We start from the raw sequence: 23,730 nt of genomic DNA, 5'->3' as shown, positions 1-23,730 counted from the left end.
ATTTAACCTAGTCTGTTTCTCCCACCAGCTCGCGGGGATCTTGTCTGTCGCGGTGGCCACTGTGCCCCCAGCGCCTCGAAGAGTACCTGGCGCTAGGACGGCGCTCAGCACCGGGCAAGGGATGGGCCCGCGGGGCTGCGCGCTCGCTTCCTCGGGTCCGAGCCGCCTCTGGCCGCGAGGGACGGGTGAGGGCGGTGGCCGCCGGCGAGGGGGCGTGGCAGCTCCGCCGGAGGCCCCGCCCCCAGCCCCGCCCGTGTCCTTGTTCTCCTCCGCGGGTCTCCATAAAGTTTTTTTGGCAGCGCGCCGCGCGAGGGCTTCTGGGAGGGCCGGCCTGGACCAATCAGGAAGTGCGGGCGAGCGGCGCGAGAAGCGGCGGCCGCGTTCTCCACCCGGGACCAGGGCGGCTGAGAAGGCTGCAGTGTCAGGTAAGGGCGTCTCTCTCCCCGTCGCTGTCCCTGTCCTTCCTACTTGGCGGCTTGTCCTTGAACCCGGGGCCCACGCTCGGAGCCATGCTGCCCGCGCTTCCCGTTCGCCTCATGGTAGCCCAGCACGCCTGACACTGGCGACCTCGCGCCCGGTCCGACAGCCCCCCATCCTAGCGCCGGGCTGCGCCCTGGGCGTGCCTGCTGCCCTCTTTCCGAGCATGAGGCTTCGGCTTCCTGACTGGCCTCTTCCCCGCACTTGGGCGCTCTGCAGCGGCGCGCCACGCCCACGCCCCCGCCCCCGCCCACCCGGGGCTGGATCGGCGCCGCGCCCCGCCGCAGCGCCCCGCCTTCCCGCCGGTCTCCTGCGACGCGCCCTGCCTTCCGAGGGCGGAGGTCTTTGGGGTGACGGTGACGACCCCGTTAGCCTCGCTCAATCCTTGGCCTGTTTCCTGTACCGCCATCAGGGGAATGCTACTCCCCATCTGGGGACACGCTGGAGATTAGAACCTGGAGGTGGCCTGCACCTTCTCGCGGCTCACAGCACCCCATCCGCTGCAGGGGCAATGCCTCCGTGTGCGGAGTCTCTTTAAAAAATTACGGGGCGGACCCCAAGGATCTTCGGTCAAAGTTTGACCACCCATTCGCTGCTATGGGTTTGCCCCTCTCGCTTGTGAGATTTTTGTTTTTGTTTTGGCCGAATTTGCCTTTCAGCAAGCGTAGGGGTCACCTTTTGTATTCTGTCCGGAACCTGAGAAGGTGCCCTTGGACGTAATAGCATTTCTCTTTCCTCTGTTTTTTGTATTTTGGACATTTTGATTTTTCATTCATGGTGAATTGTTATTCAAGGCTCATAGTTTTAAATACGGATATATTAGGCTAACAGATCCTATATTTGTATCTCCAGAATGGGCCTCTCCCTCGACCTATACCCAGCTGCCTGTTTTCTCTCTCAACTGAGATGGTTGATAGGGAACTCAGACTGAACATGTCAAGATAGGCCTAGCAAGCTTTCCATCTATCTTACCTCCCAAACTGCTCTTCTTGGTGTTTTTTCTATCTGAGTGATATAAAAGGCTCTAGCCAATAACCTTGCAGTCACCCTTGTCTGCTCTCTTTTTTTCTCCATATCCAGTGCTTGCCACCCTAGGCCAAGTCACAACCACCTCTCACCTGGATTATTGAAATAGTCTCCCAGCTGGTCTCCTTGCTTCTGCCCTTGCATTCATGCCCTATTTTCAGCACAGCAGCTAGAAGGATCCTTTTGAAACACAGGTCAGATCATATCACTCCTTTACGCAAAAACTCTACAATGGTTTCCATCTCATTTAAAGGCAAATACCTTATAGTGAGCCTTAAGGCTTTACGTAATCTGACCTGCCATTACTTTCCCACTCTCATTTTCTGCTGCGCTCCCCTTCCATGGCCTCAGACATGCTTTGGCCTCAGGGCTTTTGTGCTTGCAGTTCAATACTCATGTGGTTTGCTTCCTTTTTTTCAGGGTTTTATTTCTAGGGGTCACCTAGTGAGGCTTTCCTCAGTTCCTATTTTCCCTTACTGCCTTAGTTCTTCTTAGCAATTGTATTTTAGTTATTTGCCTCATGTATTGTCTTTCCCTTCCAGAATATGAAGCGGGGAGAGGTTTTTATGTTTTGTTCCCTGATAGATCTTCAGCACCTAGACTTGGCACACAGTAGGTACTCAATAAATACAAAATAAAGGGATGTTCCTGGAACTGCTACGGGCTTGGGAATACAGTGGTGAATGAAACAGGACTGCCCTCATTGAAGTAATGTTCCTATGGAGGACACCACCAACAATGAACACACAAATGTAGGATGTAGTGTCAGGGCTGTTTTTAAAGGAGGACAAGTATATCTAAATTGGGACCTGATTGAAATAAGAGAGCGAGTTATGGGAATAGCTGGGGTGAGAGCATTCATGGGAGGGGAATAGCAAGTGCAAAGACCCTAAGATGGGAACAGTTGGAGAAGTGGTGAATTTGAGTCTGAAGCTGAGCTCTGAATCTGCTTCTTGATGGACTGAAGTAGAAAATAAGGTAGAGGGAAATACTGATGTTCTAAGGCGGAGGAGAGGTCAGCAAAGACCCAGAGGTGAGGCCCAAGGTGTATTCAGGGAACAAGCCACTTTAATTCATTAAATATTTATTTGGTACCTATTTAATGCTAAACTTGGCTGCTGAGGATTTAGAGGTGAGCAGTGTGACTTACAGGAGTTTGCTGTGTAGAGAAGGAAGAATAAGGAAGAAATAATTAAAACTATTCCACCAGAGAAAAACAGAAATAGAAGATTCAGAATAGTACGGGAAGGGTTTGGGGTGGGGAGTACTGCCCTAGCTGACTTTGCAGGATATATGGGAGTTCCCCGTGTGACAGTGTAGGTGTGGGATGCGTTATAGGAGAATGTGCAGCTACGTGTGCAGGAGTAGAAAGAGAAGAAACAGCGCAAAGCACCCCTAGCAGTAGAGACTTACTAGGGTATCTTTAGGGGAGGATATTGAGAGATGTGAATGGTAAGAGTGACAGTGTCAAATCGCAGGCACTTCCTCCTGGAGGGGACCTGGAAGGTGTCCCTGGTAGGACTGAAGGAGTGGAGCATTTCAGAAAGACCTCTTGCCAAGGGGAGGGTGAGTTAGAGGAGCTCAAAGGCTTAGACTTTTGAGGTAGTTAGGAGAAAAGCATGAGGGTCAGAGTGAAAGCAAGAGAGATGGGGATTCCCTTTTGTAAAAGGTTTGAGAGGTAGACATGGCAATTGGCTAGTTGTTCAGGAGCCAAGGAAGGGACCTCTGAAGTGACTCCTGGGTGGTTTCTGGCTGAGATGCTGGATGCTAGTAGTTTTACTAAGAGACGGGGCACCCAGGAGGAGGAAGTGGTGGTGTTGGCAGCTGAAAGGAGAGAGAAATGATGAGTTTGGTTTGGGACACAGGTAGTTTGATGTACCCATGGGTCATCCAATTGCAGTTGTCAGGGGGGGCAGTTGGAGATACTAGCTCAGGTGAGAGAGCTGGCCTGAACATAGAATAGTTTCTACCAAATTTTTGTTTTAATAAATCAGCATTCTCACCTGGGCTCAGAAAGTCCTCAGAGGTCTTTGGGTGGCCTTTCTGGGGAGGGGTCCTATGAGCTTCCTGACAGTGCATCTTTAAAAATATATGTGTAGTTCTTTTGTGTGCACGTATGTACATAAACATTAGATTCATAGAGGTCTTTGGCCATCCAAAAGATTGATAACCACTGGCAGGGATTCTAATTGAAGCCATGGCCAAAGGTGGATCTTATCTAGAGAAATATGCAGCGTGAGAAGAGGAGGTTCAAGGATAGAAGGTTGGCATTTAAAGGATGGGTAGATGTAGAAACCACAGCAGAGGAGGCTTGAGAGAGGGAAGAATTGGAAAAGCAGGAGGAGAACCAGGAAAAGGCGGTATCTTCAAGTTAGGGGAGAGTGCTTCAGGAATGGTTAGGGTATCAGAGGCTGTGAGAGAGGAAGGGTTGAAAGTCCATTGGACTTAGTATTTAGGTCATTGGTGGCTACAAAGGAAATCAGTAATTGGGAGGGCAAGCAGAAATTACATTATAGTGGGTGATGAATGGATGAGGTGTGACAAAGGATGCTGTCTCTTTGTAAATAGAGCAGGAGCTAAAGGAGCATTTGGGGTTGAAGATTTTTTAAATAAGCTTTTAATTTTAGAATAGTTTTAGGTTTACAGAAAATATGCCAGGTTAGTACAGAGTACCCTGTACCCTTCACCCAGTTTCCCCTATCGATGAAGAATTTTAGGAAAGAAGAGACCTGAACTCTAGGAAAAGGAGCCAAAGACATTGGAAATAAGGACAGCCGTCATTTCCCGAGCTCTGGCTGTGTGTGAGTCCCTGCCATGGCCTCTACTTGTATAATCTTTTTTTTTTTTTTTTTTTAAGATTTTATTTATTTATTCATGAGAGACACACAGAGAGAGAGGCAGAGGCACAGGCAGAGAGAGAAGCAGGCTCCATGCAGGGAGCCCAATGTGGGACTGGATCCCGGGACTCCAGGATCACGCCCTGGGCCGAAGGCAGGCACACTCAACTGCTGAGCCACCTGGGCATCCCTTTGCTTGTATAATCTAATGTCATCATCACAGCAGCCCTCTGGTGTCTAAATCTTCTCCCTTTCTGGTCTTCCTTGTTCCAGTAAGTGGCATCTCCATGCTCCCAAGGTATTCAGGCCTAAAACCTTGTCATTGTCTTTGACTTCTTTTCTCTCACACTCTACATACAGGATTCATACCTACATGAAATTTGTGCTTAAAATGTATACATGAGTCATACCCACTTTTGTCTCTTCCACCAGTATTATCCTGGTCCATACCACTCTCATGTATCACATCTGGGTGATAGAGCAGCCTCTTGACTGCTCTCCTGGGTTTCACTTTGTGCCCTTCCTCTCCTCAGTCTCTTCTCCATGCAGAAGTGAAAAGCCTTAATCCTTCAGTAGTTCCTAATACACATAGACTGAAATCCAATGTTCTTATTACCTTGTGCTGTGAAGCCTGTACCATCCAGCCCCTGCCCTAACTCCTTCTCCCACCATTCTTCCCTGTGATTGTGTGCTTCAGCCATCGGGCCTCCTGCTCTTCTTCCCATATGCTAAATGTGTGTCCGCTTTGAATCTTTTGCTTTCATTGTTTCCTTTGCAAGAACATTCTTCCCAGATACCAACATAGGTCACTCCCTTACTTCATTCAGGTCTTTTTTCAGGAATTTCCTTTTTATTTATTTTTTAAAAGGTTTTATTTATTCGTTCATGAGACAGAGAGAGAGAGAGAGAGAGAGAGACCCAGACAAAGGGAGAAGCGGGCTCCTCACAGGGAGCCCAATAGGGAACTCGATCTCAGGACCCTGGGATCATTCCCTGAACCGAAGGCAGACGCTCAACCACTGAGCCACCCAGGTGTTCCCAGCAGGTTCTTTTTTAGAGAAGCTTCATAGAACACCCCTTCAAAAGCATTCCCACTATCCACTCTCCCACATCTCCCTGTTTCATCTTTTTGTAGCATTTATCAATACCTGGCATCATGTGTCTATTTGTTTATATATATATTTTTTAAGATTTTATTTATTTATTCATGAGAGACAGAGAGAGGGAGGCAGAGGCACAGACAGAGGGAGGAGCAGACTCCATGCAGGGAGCCCGGTGTGGGACTTGATCCGTGACTCCTGAGATCATGCCCTGAGCCGAAGATGCCCAACTGCTTAGCCACCCAGGCATTCCTGTTTATGTACTTTAATTGTCTTCTAACAGCTATGAGTTCTTTGAGTCTGGGAAATGTCTGGTTTTTTCACAGCTCCATCTCCAGTGTCTTGAACAGATAATACGTAGCATATGGGAGATGTTTAATAAATATTTGTTGAAGGAAAGAAGATGGGGCTCTAACTTTGGTGGCCCTCACAAGGTCAGCATAGGAATTTAAAAAATAAGGAGTCATTATGGTGCAGGCTAGCTTGGTTCGAGGACCCAGAGGAGGTCCTTTAAGACCAGCCAAGAGGGTTCTCGTCTTTGTGTGAAATAGAAATCAAACGTGAGCCGAGAAGAAGTGAGAGCAGAGTTAATTGAAGACAGAGAGAAAGAGAGAGTGCAGTTACAGACAGAGCATCTGGGAGACTGAGAAAAGAAGAGTGAATCTTGTCTTTGCTTGGGGGCTGGGGTTTTTATTGAGGATTGAGATCTGTTTTAAGGTGCCTTTTTAGGTATCCAGGAACAGGTTAAAATGGATGAATGTTTAGGTGTCTTCCATAAGTCACTTATGCCCTGGAGCCAGGGGTCTTGGTGAAGCAGTGATCTGGAAAACATACGTGATGCCCCTGACCGGTCACTCTTTAGATGTGCTTTACTGTGCACATTGACTCCTTGACCTTCACGAGGGAGACATACATTATCTGTACTATAAGGCATGTATTAGGTGGTGGTGCAGGTCCTAGCAAGAATAAAGGCGGCAGAACAGTCTCTCGTGGGGTCCCTTTGATTTCCTTATCTCAATTAGACATTCTTGACAAAATTTGCGGAAGCTTATTCTGTCGGTGACTGTGTTGGGGATTAGCTACTATTTGAGGACACTGTTGGAGGTTAAAAAAAAAAGAAGTAAAGCTACAAGAGGCTTTAAGTTTTAGGCTATTTGAGGGAGGTGGAGGTCTAGGTATTAACAGACGATAATGTGAAACAAATAAAGGAGGTCAGTGTCGGCAGGATGGTAAGCTAAGAGGTCCTGATGCTTGTCTGCACATAAAAATAGCACAACCGCCAACAGACAACTACATATTGGTGGAAAAAGAGCTCCTAAGTGAAATAAGGAGGCTGTAGAAACCCCGTGGAGCACCACAACTGTGGATTAGCCACATGGAAAACTGTAAGGCAGATAATGGAGTAGAAAAGAATTTTGTTGAGGGGAGCTCTTGTGGGGTGGGTGATGAAGAAAACCATCTGGTAGGCAGGACTTGAACTGGTGGTAAAAATAATAGCCACGGTTTCCTAAATGGTTGCTGTGGGGCCTGTGAAGGAGATGCAGCTCTTTTTTCATTTCACAGATGGGCCCAGCAAGTGTAATTAACTTGTCTACAGTCGCCCCACTGGAGTGGAGTTGCTGGCTGGAGCTCAGGGGTACAATGGAAGTGATTAGATATTCCTGGTTGGGAAAAATGGCACGAGCAAGGCCAAACAGCAGAGCATGCATAAGGACGGTTAGGGGCAGAGTAGATTGGGTAACTGGTATATAGGGTTTCATCAAAAGCAGGGCCTCATCTGGATCCTTTTGAGTGGAAGGTTTGAGGACTTTTGAGAGCAACATAGGGAAAGTGATGGAAAGATTGAGGTGATCACAGCAAGCAGAATGACATGGAGCAGAAGGAGCTTGAAGACATGTCCTGGGGTCTCTCAAGAACTTGGGTTTAAAGGGATGGAAGTCTGGCCTCCTGGTGAGGAAGATGGAAGCAACAGTTAGACTAACTTTATTGTAATCATTTTCTAATACATGCAGAAATATATATGTTACGCTGTATGTCTTAAGTTTACACCATGTTATGTATCAGTTATCTCTGAATAAAGCTGGAGGGAAAAGGCGATAATTAGAAGATGCTGCAAAAATACAAATATCTCTAGCTGTTTAAATCTGTTAGGTAATGAGAGTTTGGATAGCGAGTTTAGAGAGTGAAGGATGTCCTGTCAGCTGAATATAACGTATTTGGTTTCCTGAATTTTTGTTAGGAGCAATAGTTTGGATAATGAGGAATACTTACCTGCTTTCTCTCAAAAAATGTATCTTCATCTCATTGGTTTTTAAGCCTGGAGAGTGGAGAATACCTGTAACTAAACAGTCTGAGGTCATGTCCAGATGTAAAGGAGAAGAATGAGTTAGAACCAGAGAGAGAGAGGGAGAAGCCAGGGGACAGAGAGGCGGCGATTAGGGCAGGTGGTGGTGGGGAGTGGTAAATGCATTTTGAGACGTGCCAGGTGTGACAGTTATGTGCTTGAGTAGAAATGCGTAGGCAGTGCCTGGAAGCACTCTGGGTTGGAGTGTGAGTGCGGGGAGCAGAGTGGGAGTGTGGATTTGATAGTCATTGCCGTCAAGGATTCAGGGCAGTGGTGAGACATACTGAAGCAGAGCGTTTAGAGCAATTTAAAAATTAACAAGTTGGGGTGCCTGGGTGGTTCAGTCAGTTAAGCATCTGCTTTTGGCTCAGGTCATGATCTCAGGGTCCTGGGATTGAGCCCCACGTGCTTCTCCCTCTGCCTCTGCTGTTCCCCCTGCTTGTGCTCTCTGGCTCTCATGTGCTCTGTCAAATAAATAAATAAAATCTTCTCTAAAAAAGAAAGTAACAAATGATTTAAAATCAGACAAGGTCACATATAGCCATGGAAAATAATTCGGACTGATGGGGGAGGGTATAAAATGAAAAGTCCCAATTCTTTCCTTAGCTTTCTGGAGGCAAGGCTAAGTTAAGTTTCTTGCCATGTTTCTTGCTTTTCTGTAAATTATCTGTCAACAGACTTTAAGTGTATACAGTGAATTTTTACGTATTTATTCACTCATGTGTCTACCGGTCATGTTGAGATATGAAACATTTTCAATACCCTAGTGTCTTAGAGTGAGCTGCCATAGATTGGATGGCTCCGTTTATTTTGCCACAGTTCTGAAGGCTGGAAGTCGAGATCAGAGTACCAGCCAACATGGTTGGGTCCTGGTGAGGATCTGCTTCCTGGTTTTTAGATGGCTGCTGTCTCACTGTGTGCTCGCATGTTCTTTTTCTGGGTGAATGCACTGGAGGGGGCTGGGTAGGAAGCAAGCCCTCTGGTCTCTCTTAGTGGGACACTAATCCCTTCATAAGGACCCCATCTTCATGAGCTCATCTAAACCTAGTTACCTTCCAAAGGCCCCCTTTTCCATACACCATCATATTGGGTCTTAGGGCTTTGACCTAGGAATTTTGGAGGGGCACATTACAGTCCATAGCACCCAGGAAGTTTTGTTGTGCTCCTTTCCAGTTGGTTGCCCCCACCCCAGAATAACTACTGTTCTGATTTCTATCACCATAGACTTAGTGTTTCTGTTCTTAAAATCCGTATAAGTGGGATCATGCAGTATGTTTGTTTGTTTGTTTGTTTGTTTTTAAAAATAAATCTGGCTGCTTTAGTTAACCACTATGTCTGCAAAATTTATCCATATTCCATGTAGCTGTAGTTCAGTCTCTTCTGTTGCTGTGTGGTATACCAAGGTATGAATATACCACCATAAAAATCCCAAATGAGATAATTCTGTATATATAGTGGTTTTAATATTATTTGGTGGTGGTGGTGGTGGTGGACTCAGACTTTTATTAGAATCTGATAAAATCTGGGATGCATGGGTGGTTTAGCAGTTGAGCGTCTGTCTGCCTTTGGCTCAGGGCGTGATCCCGGTCCAGGGATCCAGTCCTGTGTTGGGCTCCCTGTGAGGAGCCTGCTTCTCTCTCTCTGCCTCTCTGTGTGTCTCATGAATAAATAAAATCTTTAAAACAAAAAAAGAATCTGGTAAAAGCTGTAGTGCTTTTCTTATATTAAGGAAAACAATATGCATATATTTGCAGAGGTTTCTAGTACCTTTGATATGATACCCTCAGGACAAAGACAAGAAGTGTTCTTTGGTTTATATCAGTGCTTCTCAGCCTCTGCACTATTGATATTTTGGGCTAGATAATTCTTTGTTGTGGGGGCTGTGCTGTGTATTGTAAGATGTTTAGGAGCACCCTTGGCCTCTACCCTCTAGATGTCAGTAGCCTGTGGCCCATCTCCCTGAATTAGGACAACCAAAAGTGTCTCTAGATTTTGCCAGTGACCCCTGGGGAGGCAAATTTGCCCCCATTTGAGAAACATTGGTTTAGAAAAGAGCCAGAGCCAGAGACCTTTTAGTGATCTTTCCCTGCTTATGCCAGTTGTAAGATGGAGCTAGTGTCATTCATAAGGTTCTATATACAGATAATTTCCATCACCACTGAAATGCTACTTTCTTTCTTTCTTTTTTTAGGTTTTATTATTTGACAGAGAGAGAAAGCACTAGCAGAGGGAGTGGCAGAGGGAGAAGCAAGCTTCCCATTGAACAGGGAGCCCTTTGAGGGGATGGATCCCAGGATGCTGGGATGATGACCTGACCTGAAGGCAGGTGCTTAACCAACTGAGCCACCTAGGTGCCCAAGGCTGCTCCTTTCAAGGACACAGGAAATGAATTTAAAGACTGACTTAAGGGGCACCTGGGTAGCTCAGTTGGTTAAGGGCCAGCCCCAGGATCAGAAACTGCTATGGGGCAAAGCTAGGATATGATGCACACTTCTTCCATTCCAGGCCCAACTTCAACTCTGCTATAGGACTGGTCAGCCCTCTGGAGAGTTGAGAGTTTATCAGAAAGGTCCCTATGTGTGTACTTTATATTTCTTTGCGATACCAGATTGCTCCTCTTTGCTCATTGGAGAGGAAATAATACAAGTGGCATTTTTTGTATCAGGAAAGCTGATACTTTGCCTTCCTTACTGCAAACACTGAGTCATGCAGGCCAGTACTAGTACTGAATCATCCAGGTCTTTAATTCCTTTTCTGTCTAGGATAATTTATTTTAGTTCTTTGTTTTTTTTTTCCAGAAGTCTACCTTCTGAATTATGATTAGATCCAAGTCTCTTTTACTTAGTCTCACAGAACTAGAAAGAATTCTCCAAAAACAGATTTTTTTTCATCCTTTTTCCCCCTTATCCTAAAGGCACCTGAAACAGTATCTGTTAAGATGTCATTTTCTCTTTGTTGTTATCATTTTTTTTTAAAGATTTTATTTATTTATTCATGAGACACACACACACACACACACACACACATACACACACAGAGGCAGAGACACAGGCAGAGGGAGAAGCAGGCTCCATGCAGGGAGCCCGATGTGGGACTCGATCCCGGGTCTCCAGGATCACACCCTGGGCTGAAGGCGGCACTAAACCGCTGAGCCACCTGGGCTGCCTGACTGTTGTTATAATTGACAGCTGACAGATACAGAAGAAAGTGGAATGATCCAGTCATTGAAACATAGTTTACATTTTCAAAAGTTTAGAGGAGAGCAGAATCGGTATTAAACTCTTGATACCTCAAGTGAGGCTTTACTCATTAATTTTTGGTGTTAAATATTGCACACTTTTCTTGTGTTTCAATCCCATTAAGTCCAATTAATAAGGTTTGAGGGCAAGATTTCTACTCCAAAATTTTTTTTTTTAATTTTTATTTATTTATGATAGTCACACACAGAGAGAGAGAGAGGCAGAGACACAGGCAGAGGGAGAAGCAGGCTCCATGCACCGGGAGCCCGACATGGGATTCGATCCCGGGTCTCCAGGATCACGCCCTGGGCCAAAGGCAGGCGCTAAACCGCTGCGCCACCCAGGGATCCCAAGATTTCTACTCCAAATTCAGTGCTAAATTTCTTTTGAATCACACTTTCATTGTGGAAATTTGGAGTTCTAAGAACAGTATTTGAGGGGCACCTGGGTGGCTCAGTGGTTGAGCGTCTGCCTTTGGCTTAGGGCATGATCCTGGGGTCCTGGGATGGAGTCCCTCTGCCTATGTCTCTGCCTCTCTCTCTTTTTAAAAGATTATATTTATTCATGAGAGACACAAGCAGGCCCCATATGGGGAGCCCGACGTGGGACTTGATCCTGGCACTCCAGGATCATGCCCTGAGCTGAAGGCAGGCGCCCAACCGCTGAGCCACCCAGGCGTCCCTCTCTGTCTCTCATGAATAAATAAATAAAATCTTAAAAACAACAACAAAAAACCCCACAATATTTAATAGTAGGTAAATACATTTAAGAATTGTAACTGTCTTCCAGAAGTTCTTACTGAATGATACGAATTTGTGCTTAAATGAGTTATAATTTAGTATCCAATATTTACTAGAAGATTTTTTAAAGCAGAGATGTTTATAATTGAATGACAAAATGTTGCCAAATTGGCAACTTTGGAATCAAAGCTTAAAGAACGTTTACAATGATATAAATTAGTAGAGTTTTTATAAAATCATTTCTGTGTATCATCAACTCCTAGAAGTAGATAGGGATTATCATCTCCTTTTTATAGATGAGGAAATTAAGAGGAGAGATTTAGATTTTATCCCAGGGGTAAATTGACCCACTTTAGCTAGTAAGTGAACATTGTAGATTCAAACCAGGAGATTCAAAGTCCAGTCTTCTCTTGTTTACCCATTCTGTGTAAAAAAATAAAAATAAAAAAATATATATGTAGATGTTACTTGTTTTACTGTCACATTATAACTTTCAAAAATAATTGGTAAAAGGAATAACATTGTTATATATTTTGAAGAGAAAACGTAGAACTAGCACTAGTTATTTCCTCTGAAGTATATAGCCCCCCCCCCCACAGCATCCATAAAAACATAGCAGTGCTAAAAGTGCATTTTTTAGATTGCAGGGTCTTTATAGTTGGAAGAGATAATATTTAGGTGTGTGGTAAGATTAGAATTTCATAATGACTACTTATAAGTATTGCTTGAGTGTATTGAAATTCTGCAGGGAAAATGGTTGGTTTCAATTCCCCGGTGAAGTTAGTGAACTGAGAGAGATTCCTTCATCACTGAAGGAAAGGCAGTTAGATGTCCTTGCTTTATCTTTTGTCTCTTTGCTACCTCTTTGTATTCCTTGGATAACTGTATTGATAAGGAAAAGGAAAAATGCACATGGGTTTGATATGTTTCACTGTATTTGAAAAGGGCAGAGAGTTCTTCTAGCATTTTGTGAATTAGGTCAAAAGAATATTTCCTGGATAGATTTCATCATTTACAAAACAGATGTCTTCCCCCAAATGTAGTCTCTAAATAAACAGTTTAAAGAGGGAAGGGGAATGACAATGGGCCTGTTGTGTTAATCTTCACAACAATGTTTCCACTGCTCAGGTCTATGGTAGGTGGCTCTGCCAGTGGCACATAGCCAATAAGCGCTGAACCAGGATTTACTTACCAAGTTTAACTCAGATATTCTAGGCAAAGTTAGGAGTTGATGAACTATATAACCTATAGGCCTGAGAAGCTAACAAGGATTTTTACATCTTTAAATTGTTGGGGAAAAAATTCAAAGAAGAATATTTTGTAGCAAGTGAAAGTTATATGAAATTCATGTTTGGCCGTGATTAAAATTGTATTGGAGCACAGCCATGTTCGTTTGTTTACATATTATCCAGTTTCAAGCGCAATTGTACAGTTGCAGCAGAGAACCACCCCAAAAAGCGTAAAATAATTTGCTGTCCAGCTTGCTGATCCTTGCCCTAGGATGCCAGACTCAAAGATTAGAAGCTGGAAAAGAGTTTGGTAGACAGGTTTAGGAAAGATGGCTGTGAGGCTCTTTCATACAGTCCTTTGTTTTTTGTCAGCTTTGAGGCACTGAAGGTGATAATTTTTATAAGTATATCCTGGAAGTCACATGGGCTTATGTCAAAGGAACTAGTGCGTGACAGGCATTTCTGAGATGACCCAGTGGTCTTTAAATCCCTTAGTGGTTCCCCAGCTCGGTAGCCCACAAAGCCCTGGGAAAGTGGGAAGATGTGTTCTACTTGTGGCTGGTGCTTTAGAAGAAAAGACAGTAATGAACTAATAATTAATACCAGAAAACAGATGTGTAGACATTTTAATACAATAAGCATGAATGCTGTAAGAAACTAAGAATCAGACCATCTGCAAAATCCTGAACGGGCCACTCTGAGAATACTGATGTAAAATGGTCTAGAAGTGTTGAGCAGTTTGAATATTTAATTACCCATTTGCAAGGGAAAGATACTCTTGGTGTGTTTCCTTCACTCTCACATTACTCTACTTCACCACCACAGTGCTTCACTTTTGACACCCAGTGTGTGGGTTTTCCACACATTAGGCAATTCTCAGATTCTCTCTACACCAGCTGGCTATTACAGTTTAACTCACTTCTGACACTGTGTACCTGGAGATTAGCATCAGATCTCCCTGGCTAAGGGTTCAGTCCCACAAGACTCTGCACAACCCCTCCCCCCCCCCCCCCCCCCCCCCCCCCCCCCCGCTTTGAGAAGGCAGTCGCAAGGCCAAGTTGTCACCTGTGCTTCTGACCCACTGGCTGTAGGTCGGAGGTTCCCACAACCCTCTTTTCGGGTTCCATTAGTTTGCTAGAGAGGCTCGCAGAGCTTAGAGAAACATTTACTTATGTTTACCAGTTTATTATAAAGAATACAGATGAGCATTCTGATAGATACATAGCATGGGGTCTGGAATGACCCTGAGCACAGGAGCTTCTGTCCCTGTGGAACTGGAGTGTGCCACTTTCCAGCATGTGGTCACCAACCTAGAAGCTCATCATATCTAGTTGTTGAAGAGTTTTGTGGACCTTGATCTGTAGTCCCCTTTCTCCTTCCCAGAGGTTGGTGGCTAGGGCTGAGAGCTCTAACCCTCTGATCATTTGGTCTTTCTGGTGACTGGCCCCATCCTGAGGCTATCCAGGCTCCCATCCCACTCCAAGTTACCTCCTTAACTTAAGCTCAGATGTGCTCCTAGAGGGGCCCCTTGTAAGTTACAAAAGACTTGCAACTTCAAGGATATTCCAAGGAGTTTAGGAGCTTTGTGTCAGGAACTGGGACAAAGACCAGATAAATTTTTTATTATACTACACTACTCTTTCCTGGCTTGATTAAATATTTAACATGGTTATATTGAGAATGAAAATCACCATATTTTTTATAATTAAGACACATATTAGTAGTAAGTGAACTGAAATTATTTGTATTTTTGCTCTGCCTTTTTATCTTGTTCATTTCATCCTATATGCAATTTGGACATTTTTTTTTCACCCTCTCTGTGTGCCTAGAAGGGGCAGTTTTTGGACACAGAATGACAGTTGAGTGCCGACTAATTTGAGGAAATGGGAAGTCTGTTCAGCCTTTGATTTTAGCTGTAGGTAGAAGCTGTCTCTCTAAAGCTGTGGGCTTTAATTTTTTCTCTGGTTAATTTTCTCAGCATCCTCTATGTACGGTGAAGAGATCTGGATCACAGGAACTTTGTACTAAGCATTCCTTATATCTAACATCGTGGGGTGTCCTACTGGAGCTTCTGAAAAGCCATGGGTTATTATTTTTCATTTTGGGAGTAACTTTTTTATTGAAGTATGATACACAGAAAAGTGCATAAATCATGAGTCCAGCTCAGTGAATTTTCTCAAAGTGAACACACTGTTAAGCAGCACTGAGCTAACCCCCCCAAACAAAACAAAACAAAACAAAAACCCAGAAAATTACCAGCTTCTCAGAACTCTCCCTTCTGTCACAGTGTCTGCCCCTTCCTCCCCCCAGTTGCCAGTCTTGTTTTCTAACAGCAGTGTGATAACCTTTACCTTTCATTTTAAAGCTTTTGGTTGCCGGTGTTTGAGGAGGTCTGTGGAGGCTCAGTGGGACTTTTGCTAAGTGACATGGGAGAGGTTTGATGCCCAGGGCCTTGGTTCCCTGTGATGCTCTCTGAAGCACCTCTCAGTGTTTCCAAAGGCCTCTTACCTCTTACTGTCAGGCTCAGTCATTGATGGCAGAGCCCTAGTGCTGTCCTCTTTCCATCCAGCCCCAATCTTGTTGCATTGGCTGTTCCACATTCCACTTCTGTGGGTCCTTCATGTGGTTTCTTCCTGGCTTCCTCCTCCATAGCTCACCAAGGGTACACCTGGCATCCAGTCTCTGTCTTGTGTCCTGGTCAGATTTACCAACAAAGTTTGGACTTAAACCCCCTCGCTGCCACCCCAGTTCTCTCTTGGACAAAGCTAGTGAGGTTATTTTCATGATGAACTTTCAGTATCTGAGGTCAAAACTGATAAGTTCGTTGGTTTAATTGTGGTTAAATTGATATTTATTTTGTAGAGGGGGTAAAAATTGTCCTTTTATGAAATTAATCATAAATTTAAAATTTTTAATGAAATGGGATGATGACCTCATCATGAAACTTCAGTAATTTTTTTATAAATTAATTTCCAGTGGGTGAGTTATAATGTAGGACAGATCCAGTTTTTCCCATGTATTGTATTAAGTATATAGCTTTCTCTCAGACAGACATGGAACAAACTTATTTTGTACTCTGAAGTTGTATAATGAAATTCTTTCTATACATATACTTATTTATTCTTTTGATTTGAAATTCTGTTCACCTGAAAACTAGGCCTTTTTTTTTTTCTTCTAAAATACCACTGGTTTTTGTCTGGATATTCAGAGGGAAAGTACTAGTCTGGACCAAGTGTGATCTGAATTCATGCCATTTATACTGTCACTGCCTTATGCTGTGCAGCCTCAGAAATGTTAAGTATCAGTTGGTAGTCGGAAGGGAATGTTTTTGCTCTGGTCTTTGCTTGCCAGTGGGTGCTAATTTGGCAGGAGAGTGCAGGAAGAACAGACTCTCCACAAATGGAAGAATAAAATTCCTATTCATTCAACAAATGAGCACCTACTATGTGCCAGGTGCTGTTCTAGAAGCTTGGGATATATCAGTGAATAAAACACACAAAATCCCTGTCCTTGTGCAGCTTACATTCTGGCATGGGTTACAGTAAGGGAGATGAGGGAGTGCTGGGGGTGGTTGCAGGTTGCACTCTTAAATATTTTGTTCTAGGTTAGAATCAAAGGCAAGATGACAGTTCAGCTGAAACAGAGAAATCAGTCAGGAGCGTATCTGGGAGAGGAGTGTTCCAGATAGAGGAAACAAGGAGTACAAAGGCGCTAGAGCAGAAATGTGCCTGAGTCATTGGGGGGCTAACATGGAGGCTCCAGGGTGACTGGAGCCCAGGAAAGGGAAAGGAGGCAGGGCTGGAAATGAGTCCAAGTCCGGGAGGTAAGAGGAGGTGAGGCTGCTTCTGTAGGGCTTTGCTCTGTACAAGAGGTTTAGGCAGAGGAAGGGTTCTTTGAAAGGATCACGTGGAACGTAGGAGGCAAGAGCTGAAGCAGGGAGGCCCAGGGTAGTGACTTGAGTGGGTAGATTCTGGGTGCGTTTTGCGGGTAGATTTGAAAGGCACTGTTGGTCCTGGATTAGTTGTGAAGGCTTTCAAGGATTTTATCCCAAGCAGCTGAGTAGTGGTGGCTCCACACTGAGAAGACTGAGGAATGGGTTTTGTTGACAATAGAGTTCAGTTTTGGGCATGTTAACTTTAAGATGGTGTTTAGAGATTCAGCTTTTATTTTACTGTAGTCAAATAATTCTGTTAACTTTAAAAAAAATCTTATTTATTGGACCCTATTAAAGTAAATCGTGATTTTTATTTTGCATTTATTATTTATATTCAGATTCATTACTCTAAGTCTTTGTGGGGGCAGGTCATTTGAGAAGTTGAGCATTTCTTTTGTCTGAATTTGTCTGGCATGGATATGAAATGTTAGATGTATTTCTTTCTTGTTTTTTTCCTTCTTTTTTAAACTTAGAAAAGTTTGTTTTATTCAGTCCTTTATTCAAGGAGGCCTAAAATTTTCCTTATGAAAGAAAGTATTTCCTACTCCTTAGCTCTGTTCATTATTTTTATCTTAGAGTTAAAAGGGGTAGGGGGAAGAGGTAGTATATTACTTTTCTTTCCTTTTTCTGGTGAGTGACCATGTTTCTGTTAGTAGAATGTTACTGGCCCTGTTGGTTTCTGAGGAAAAACATTTCTCTATCAGACAGGAGCTGTGTTGTTTAAAAATACTAATTTCTTTCTTCTTCTGTCCAAGAGAATACTCATTCCTTGTCCTGCCATCCTGATATTCCCACAGGTAGAAATGGCCAGTTACAGCCTCATTCTACTGGGTCAAAACAATGATTATCTAGAAATTTTAGGAAAAAGTTAGTGTGTATATGACTTTTTGTCTCTAAAGATTAAAGAATACCAAAGTGTTTTTGTGTTTACCCCAGCTGAACTATTTTTGTTTTAACCTGGTGCCTTTACCTTTAAAGTTAATGTCAGTTATCTATCTATCTATCTATTTATTTATTTATTTTAAGTTAATGTCTTTTTTTTTTAATTTTTATTTATTTATGATAGTCACAGAGAGAGAGAGAGAGAGAGAGGCAGAGACATAGGAGAGGGAGAAGCAGGCTCCATGCACCGGGAGCCTGATGTGGGATTCGATCCCGGGTCTCCAGGATCGCGCCCTGGGCCAAAGGCAGGCGCCAAACCACTGCGCCACCCAGGGATCCCAAGTTAATGTCTTCTAATGTCCATTTTAAAAAGTCCTCATTCTCCTGCGCTGAATTTATGTTGATGACCATGCCCTTTTAACATTAACTTGTGCTTTGTAGCTGAGATATGTAACTATCATATTAGACCAGTGGTATTTTAAAGGTGCAGTGGGAAGGCATGGGTTTAAAACCAAGAAAAGTATGATTAACAAGAGCTACTATTTAAGGAATTTTCTTTTTTCTTTTTAAGATTTTATTTATTTATTTATTTATTTATTCATGAGAATACACAGAGAGGAGAGAGAGAGAGGCAGAGACACAGGCAGAGGGAGAAGCAGGCTCCATGCAGGGAGCCTGATGTGGGACTCGATCCCAGGTCTCCAGGATCACGTCCTGGGCTGTAGGCGGCGCTAAACCGCTTAGCCACCAGGGTTGCCCTTATTTTTTCAATAAGTAATAATTTTGTTAACCTTTTAACAATGTAAATTTTTAAAAAAAAATTGATGGTGATAATGTTTATGTTCTGTTTTAAATAGTGGTAGAGTTAAAAACATTCTGTTGGTCAAGAATCTTATACAAGGATGGTACAGTATATGTAAGATTCATAAATGTGTAATATCTTTTAAATGGCAATACTGTTCATATGACTTTGCTCTGTCAACTGTTGGAGAAACAGGTGGTCTTGTTAATATTTATGGTCTAGAAGCCAGCTGCTATTTATATTAGTATAATTATTAGTAGCAATGGCATTTCTTTTTCTTTCTTTTTTTTTTTTTTTTTTTAGAGAAAGGGTGAGGGAAGGGCAGCGGGAGAGGGAGAGAGCAGGCTCCTGGGCCAGATGAGGGCCTCAGTCTCATGACCCTGTGATCATGATGTGATCCAAAATCAAGAGTCACTTAGCCACCCAGGTGCCCCAGCAATGGCATTTCTAAAAGTAGTAGGTATAGTAACAGTTAAGTCTAATATTCTGAATGTCATCTGTAACCAGCAGACATAGATATCTGCTCTCAGTAACCTTGTAAGCTAAAGAATGTGTGAATGGAAACATGAATTTTAAAAGACTGTCTTTTGTTAGCGAAGGAGCAAATATGTGAGAATAACACGGGGTTAGTCAGGAGACCTGTGTTCTTTTGTCCATCCAGCCACAATGCCACCAGAGTACCCTGGGTGCCTAACAGCTCTGTGGATTGGAGTTGCTTCTCCTATCCACTCTGGAGCCTCATAGAGTTGTTGAGAATCATATGAGATTAGGACCTTATAAATTGCCCCCAACCTATATGGATGGTGGGATTTTTCTAAGACAGGTAGAGGAATAGGAGGTGCAGGGTGGTGTTTCTTTAATCTCCCAGAGATTGCCACTGTCGTTTCCATTTCCTTGTCAGCTTTGAGTGTGTGTGGAAGGAGGCAGGAATTCTGGTCTGTAGCTTAATATCTTTGCATTTGGTCTGGTGGCAGGAATCAATCTTGGGGTTGTCAATATGCACAGAAATGATCTATTTCTTCACAGTCTGACTCATTTTCTCTGTCAGGCCTGTTCTTGGGCTCTGTTCAGGAACAAATCCTGCTTGTTGATGAGCTGTCTCCTTGTCTGTTTACAAAAAGTCCTTGTGTTCTGTTTAGTTTGTAACAGACTCGGGCAGCATTTAAAGCCTGTCCTCCCCTTGATTTAGGTCTCTCCTTTTCCTCCCCCATCTAGGATTTGCAACTCCAATGGATACTGAGGGGTTTGGTGAGCTCCTTCAGCAAGCTGAACAGCTTGCTGCTGAGACTGAGGGCATCTCAGAGCTTCCCCATGTGGAACGGAACCTACAGGAGATCCAGCAGGCGGGTGAGCGCCTGCGTTCCCGTACCCTCACACGCACGTCCCAGGAGACAGCAGATGTCAAGGCGTGAGTATTGGTGGGGAGGCAGTGCTGCTACTGCATGGCTCAGGGGCAGGATCCGATTCTTTCCTCCCTTGAATTAGGATACAGTCTGTGAGTAACAGACACAGCCTAATTCTTGGGAACTCAGGTTTTGTAAACGGGTCAGCAGCCTTGCCTTGTTCTATCTCCCTGCCCTCAGGTTTTACAGCCTTTCTGCCTGACCAAGCTGTGAGCTCATATCACCGGCAGAGATGATCAGGATGGGAAAGAGTGAAGAGCTTTATCACACAGAAACTTGTTACGGTAGTTCCTGATTGGGTTTGCTGATCATTGGGTCATAAATGGCTCCCAAAACTATATTAGTAAGTGTGGTTACCCAAATAAGTATGACCGTCAAAGCCAGGGAACATTCAGAAATGAGTACTCTTTTTAAGTGCACGTGGAAGAAATTGACGAGCAGCCAGTGATGAAAAGCCAAGCGAGGAGTGGTTCTATCTGGTCATCATTAGTGACCCCAACAGCTGCTGCTACAATGCCCTGGACACATAGTGCCTGCCAGGTGACCATAGAATGGGAGAGTGGGCAGCCCCAAGAGACTGCAGCTGAAGAAAAGTACTGTCTGTCTGTCCAGCCAGTGGCATCTGCTGACACACAGCATCCAGTGGGCTGTGGATTCCACAGTCATGTGTTGGGAACCCCAGTCCTGGGCTGTCTCTGGGGCTACAACCATGATATATAGACGTGTCTGCCCTCAAGGAGCTTGTAATTTGGGGAGACAGAAAAAAAAAAAAAAACCCGTTGCTGCTTTCCATGAGAAATGTGATTTACTGTGTGTCAGAAACTTGGCTAGACTTCAGAGTTTGCTTAGTCCTCACAATGAATATTAGGACTATGTCCCCTTACAGTTGAGCAGCTAAGGCTCAGAGAGGGCAGGGTAACTGTCGGATTGCACAGCCAGTGAGTGTTGAACCAGGACTCCAACCTCGGGAGGCTGACTCCAGAGAGCACATGCTCTTCTAGCCCCAAAGGAAGGGCTGTGGGCGGATGGAGGGGTGCCGGTACTCGTGACCTCGGTGAGTCTGGAAAATCACTGAGATTCTGTGTGGGAGATGTGGGAAATTGTCAGTCGTCTGCTCAGTCTTCATTCCTTGAACTTGAGAAAGACCTAAGTGCTGATGTTTCCACGGGGATGTTATTTTGGGTTTGTAATAAATGTCACAGGAGTAAGTATAAGGGCTACATTCTTTTCCCAGCTGATCTTGAAAGCTCAGTGCTCTGGCTGCTCTGCTGAATTAGTAAAGATGTTGTAGGAATTCTTCTGTAGGCCTTCCCAGAGGTTTTTTTTTTTTTTTTAAATACCAGTTAGTTTTGGTTTCATTGGTATTGATAAAGGCAAATCAGGGGAACCCCAGCAGGAACTTTTTTTTTTTTTTAATACAGCTAGTTGCTCCAGTACATCATTCCCCAACACCCCCGCCAGCCTTTGGCCATATCTGCTTACTTGTCCTCCCTGCATGCTCCTTACTGCGGATTGCCTGCAGTTACCCTCAGTCTTGAGCATGCGGGCTCTGCGCTTGTGTGCAAGGATGCTGCGGGAGCAAAAGGACCGTGATGCCAGCTGAGTTGCTATAGTTATAATTTAATTGCATCAGCTTTACAGCCTATTAAGAGCAAAAAGGGAAACTGTTTTCTTGGTAACAATTATCAGTCATGCTCTCTTTCTTGTAAATTTCCATTCTTCTTCATCTCTTTCTACCTTAAATTCATTATTTTAGGGAGGAGGAAGTTGAACATTGAAAGAATGGGTATGGGGTGGGGCAAGTGCTTAAAAAAAACCAAAGGACTAATGACTGTATTTTTCCACCTTGATAGGCAGACATTAAAATGTGATGTGAATATTTTAGTACAGGGTAAAGGCAGAGGAGAGAACTGAGTAGGAAAAATTTTCTTGCATGAAATAAATTTTGGAAGAAAATGTGTCCTTAAGATTTTAGTTAAGATTAGATTGTAGATTTAAGATTGAATTGTTCTGTGCTGAATTCATTTGTTTAAATATACTTTGTTGGATTTTTCATTTTAGAGAACAGATTTGAAGGCTTTTTTGCATGTGTGTTTGATATTTTTAAACTGTTAAATTTCTTCACACATAAAGAGGGATATGCATAACATATATAAAGGTGTAAATCAGGGGTTGTCAGCCTATGATCCATGAGCCAGATCCAGCCCGCTGCCTGTTAAAGTCTTATTGGAACATGGCCACACTTATTTATGTATTGTCTGTGCTGCTTTTGTGCTACAATAGCAGAGTTGAATAGTTATGACAGAGACCGTATGGCCTGCAGAGCCTGAAATATTTACTGTCTGCCTTTTACAGGGTAAGTTTGCTGACTCCTAGTGTAAATAATAATAAAATGAATTGCACATTGCACAGTAAAGACATAGAGTATCATCAGTAGCCATGAAGCCCTCCCTGGGTACCCATTTTCAATTGTATCCCCCCTCTGTTCCCATCACAGATGCCCCATTGGATTTTTCCAGTCAGGTTCAGAAGCCAAACAACTTAAGAGTTGTACAAAGAAAAAGCCAGCATTCACTCTTCTTAACTTTATCCCCCAAGGTAACCAGGGTTATTGATCTGTTTCTTCTTTCACACTTTTCTCCATATTCATGCAAAGCATATATGAACATTAATTTGCCCAAAGTTTTACAGTAAATTATAACTTTACTTGTAGCAATACTACTAAGCAACCTTTTGAGCACTTGCTCTTTGTCAGGCACTGTGCCAAACACTTTATATGCATTATATAATATCTTCTTAAAATAACCTTATGAAATAAGTGTTATTATCTCTGTTTTATAATTGAGAAACATCAGATAGCAAATGGCCGTGCCAGATTCAAATCCAAGTTGCTCAGTTAAGACTCTCCTATTTTTATGGCACTTTTTAATTCCCAAAGAATTGTCACAGGTGTTCTCCTGACTGGTCTTCACAAGCCTTGAGAGGTGAGCGAGGCAGGGATTTTTCTCCAGATTTAACAGAGGGGGAAAAAAAACAACCAGAGGAAGAAAATTAAGCTTAGAAAACTGATGCATTTAAAATTTTCAGGCAGTAAGAGACAGATGAGACTTGACCTCAGACCTCCTGACTTTGTTTCTGCTCCCCATGTGTACTGAGGACACCTTTTGTCTTCCTCTTCTCCTGAGAGTAGAGTGTTTGACTCCAGCCTTTCTGGCTTTTTGCTCAGGAGAAGCTGCCTGGTTTATGGAAATTGGGGCAGGTAGAAATCAGGGAGCCTTTGGATTTCTCTACTCTTAAAAAGCTGGAAGTTTCTGATATAGACTTTATTTGTAAAGCCATCCCTTACCCTGGATTCTCTGTTGTTTTCCCTCAGTTCTATGTCCACTTTTCCCCATCAAATCTGTCTATGCACTGGACAATTCCTGCAGGCACCACCCACTTGGATGACTTCACTCTTCTGATTACTATAATAGCTAGTTTTTTAATTTCAAGGCGCTCAGCCCTGGTACACCTTAAAATTGCCTGGGTGCTAGGTGCATTCTCACATATCACTGGTGCAGATAAGGCACCTGTGGGACAGAATTTGGCAATATCTAGTGAATTTATCCTTTACCCAGCAATCCTTCTAAGGATCTATTCCAAAGACACACTGGCAAAAGTATGAAAGAGATGTCCATAACGATATCCATTGTGGCATTACTTGCAATAGCAAAAATT

The 23,730-nt window shown here is 43.5% G+C and overlaps 1 protein-coding gene across 1 annotated transcript in view; it reads left to right on the top strand.

The window, feature by feature from the left end:
- The first annotated feature begins 268 nt into the window (after window positions 1-268).
- NUP93 (nucleoporin 93) overlaps window positions 269-23,730 on the top strand; it is a 108,399-nt gene continuing 84,937 nt past the window's right edge. The window contains exons 1-2 of the mRNA XM_072827014.1: window positions 269-425; window positions 19,826-20,018. Coding sequence (XP_072683115.1) covers window positions 19,840-20,018 — 179 coding nt within the window. The 5' untranslated portion in view covers window positions 269-425; window positions 19,826-19,839. The remainder of the gene's footprint in view (window positions 426-19,825; window positions 20,019-23,730) is intronic.

The sequence above is a fragment of the Canis lupus genome, chromosome 5 (assembly GCF_048164855.1).
Source record: "Canis lupus baileyi chromosome 5, mCanLup2.hap1, whole genome shotgun sequence".
Lineage (NCBI taxonomy): Eukaryota > Metazoa > Chordata > Mammalia > Carnivora > Canidae > Canis > Canis lupus.
Note: the sequence above shows the minus strand (reverse complement) of the source record. Positions and strands in the feature narration are given on the sequence as shown.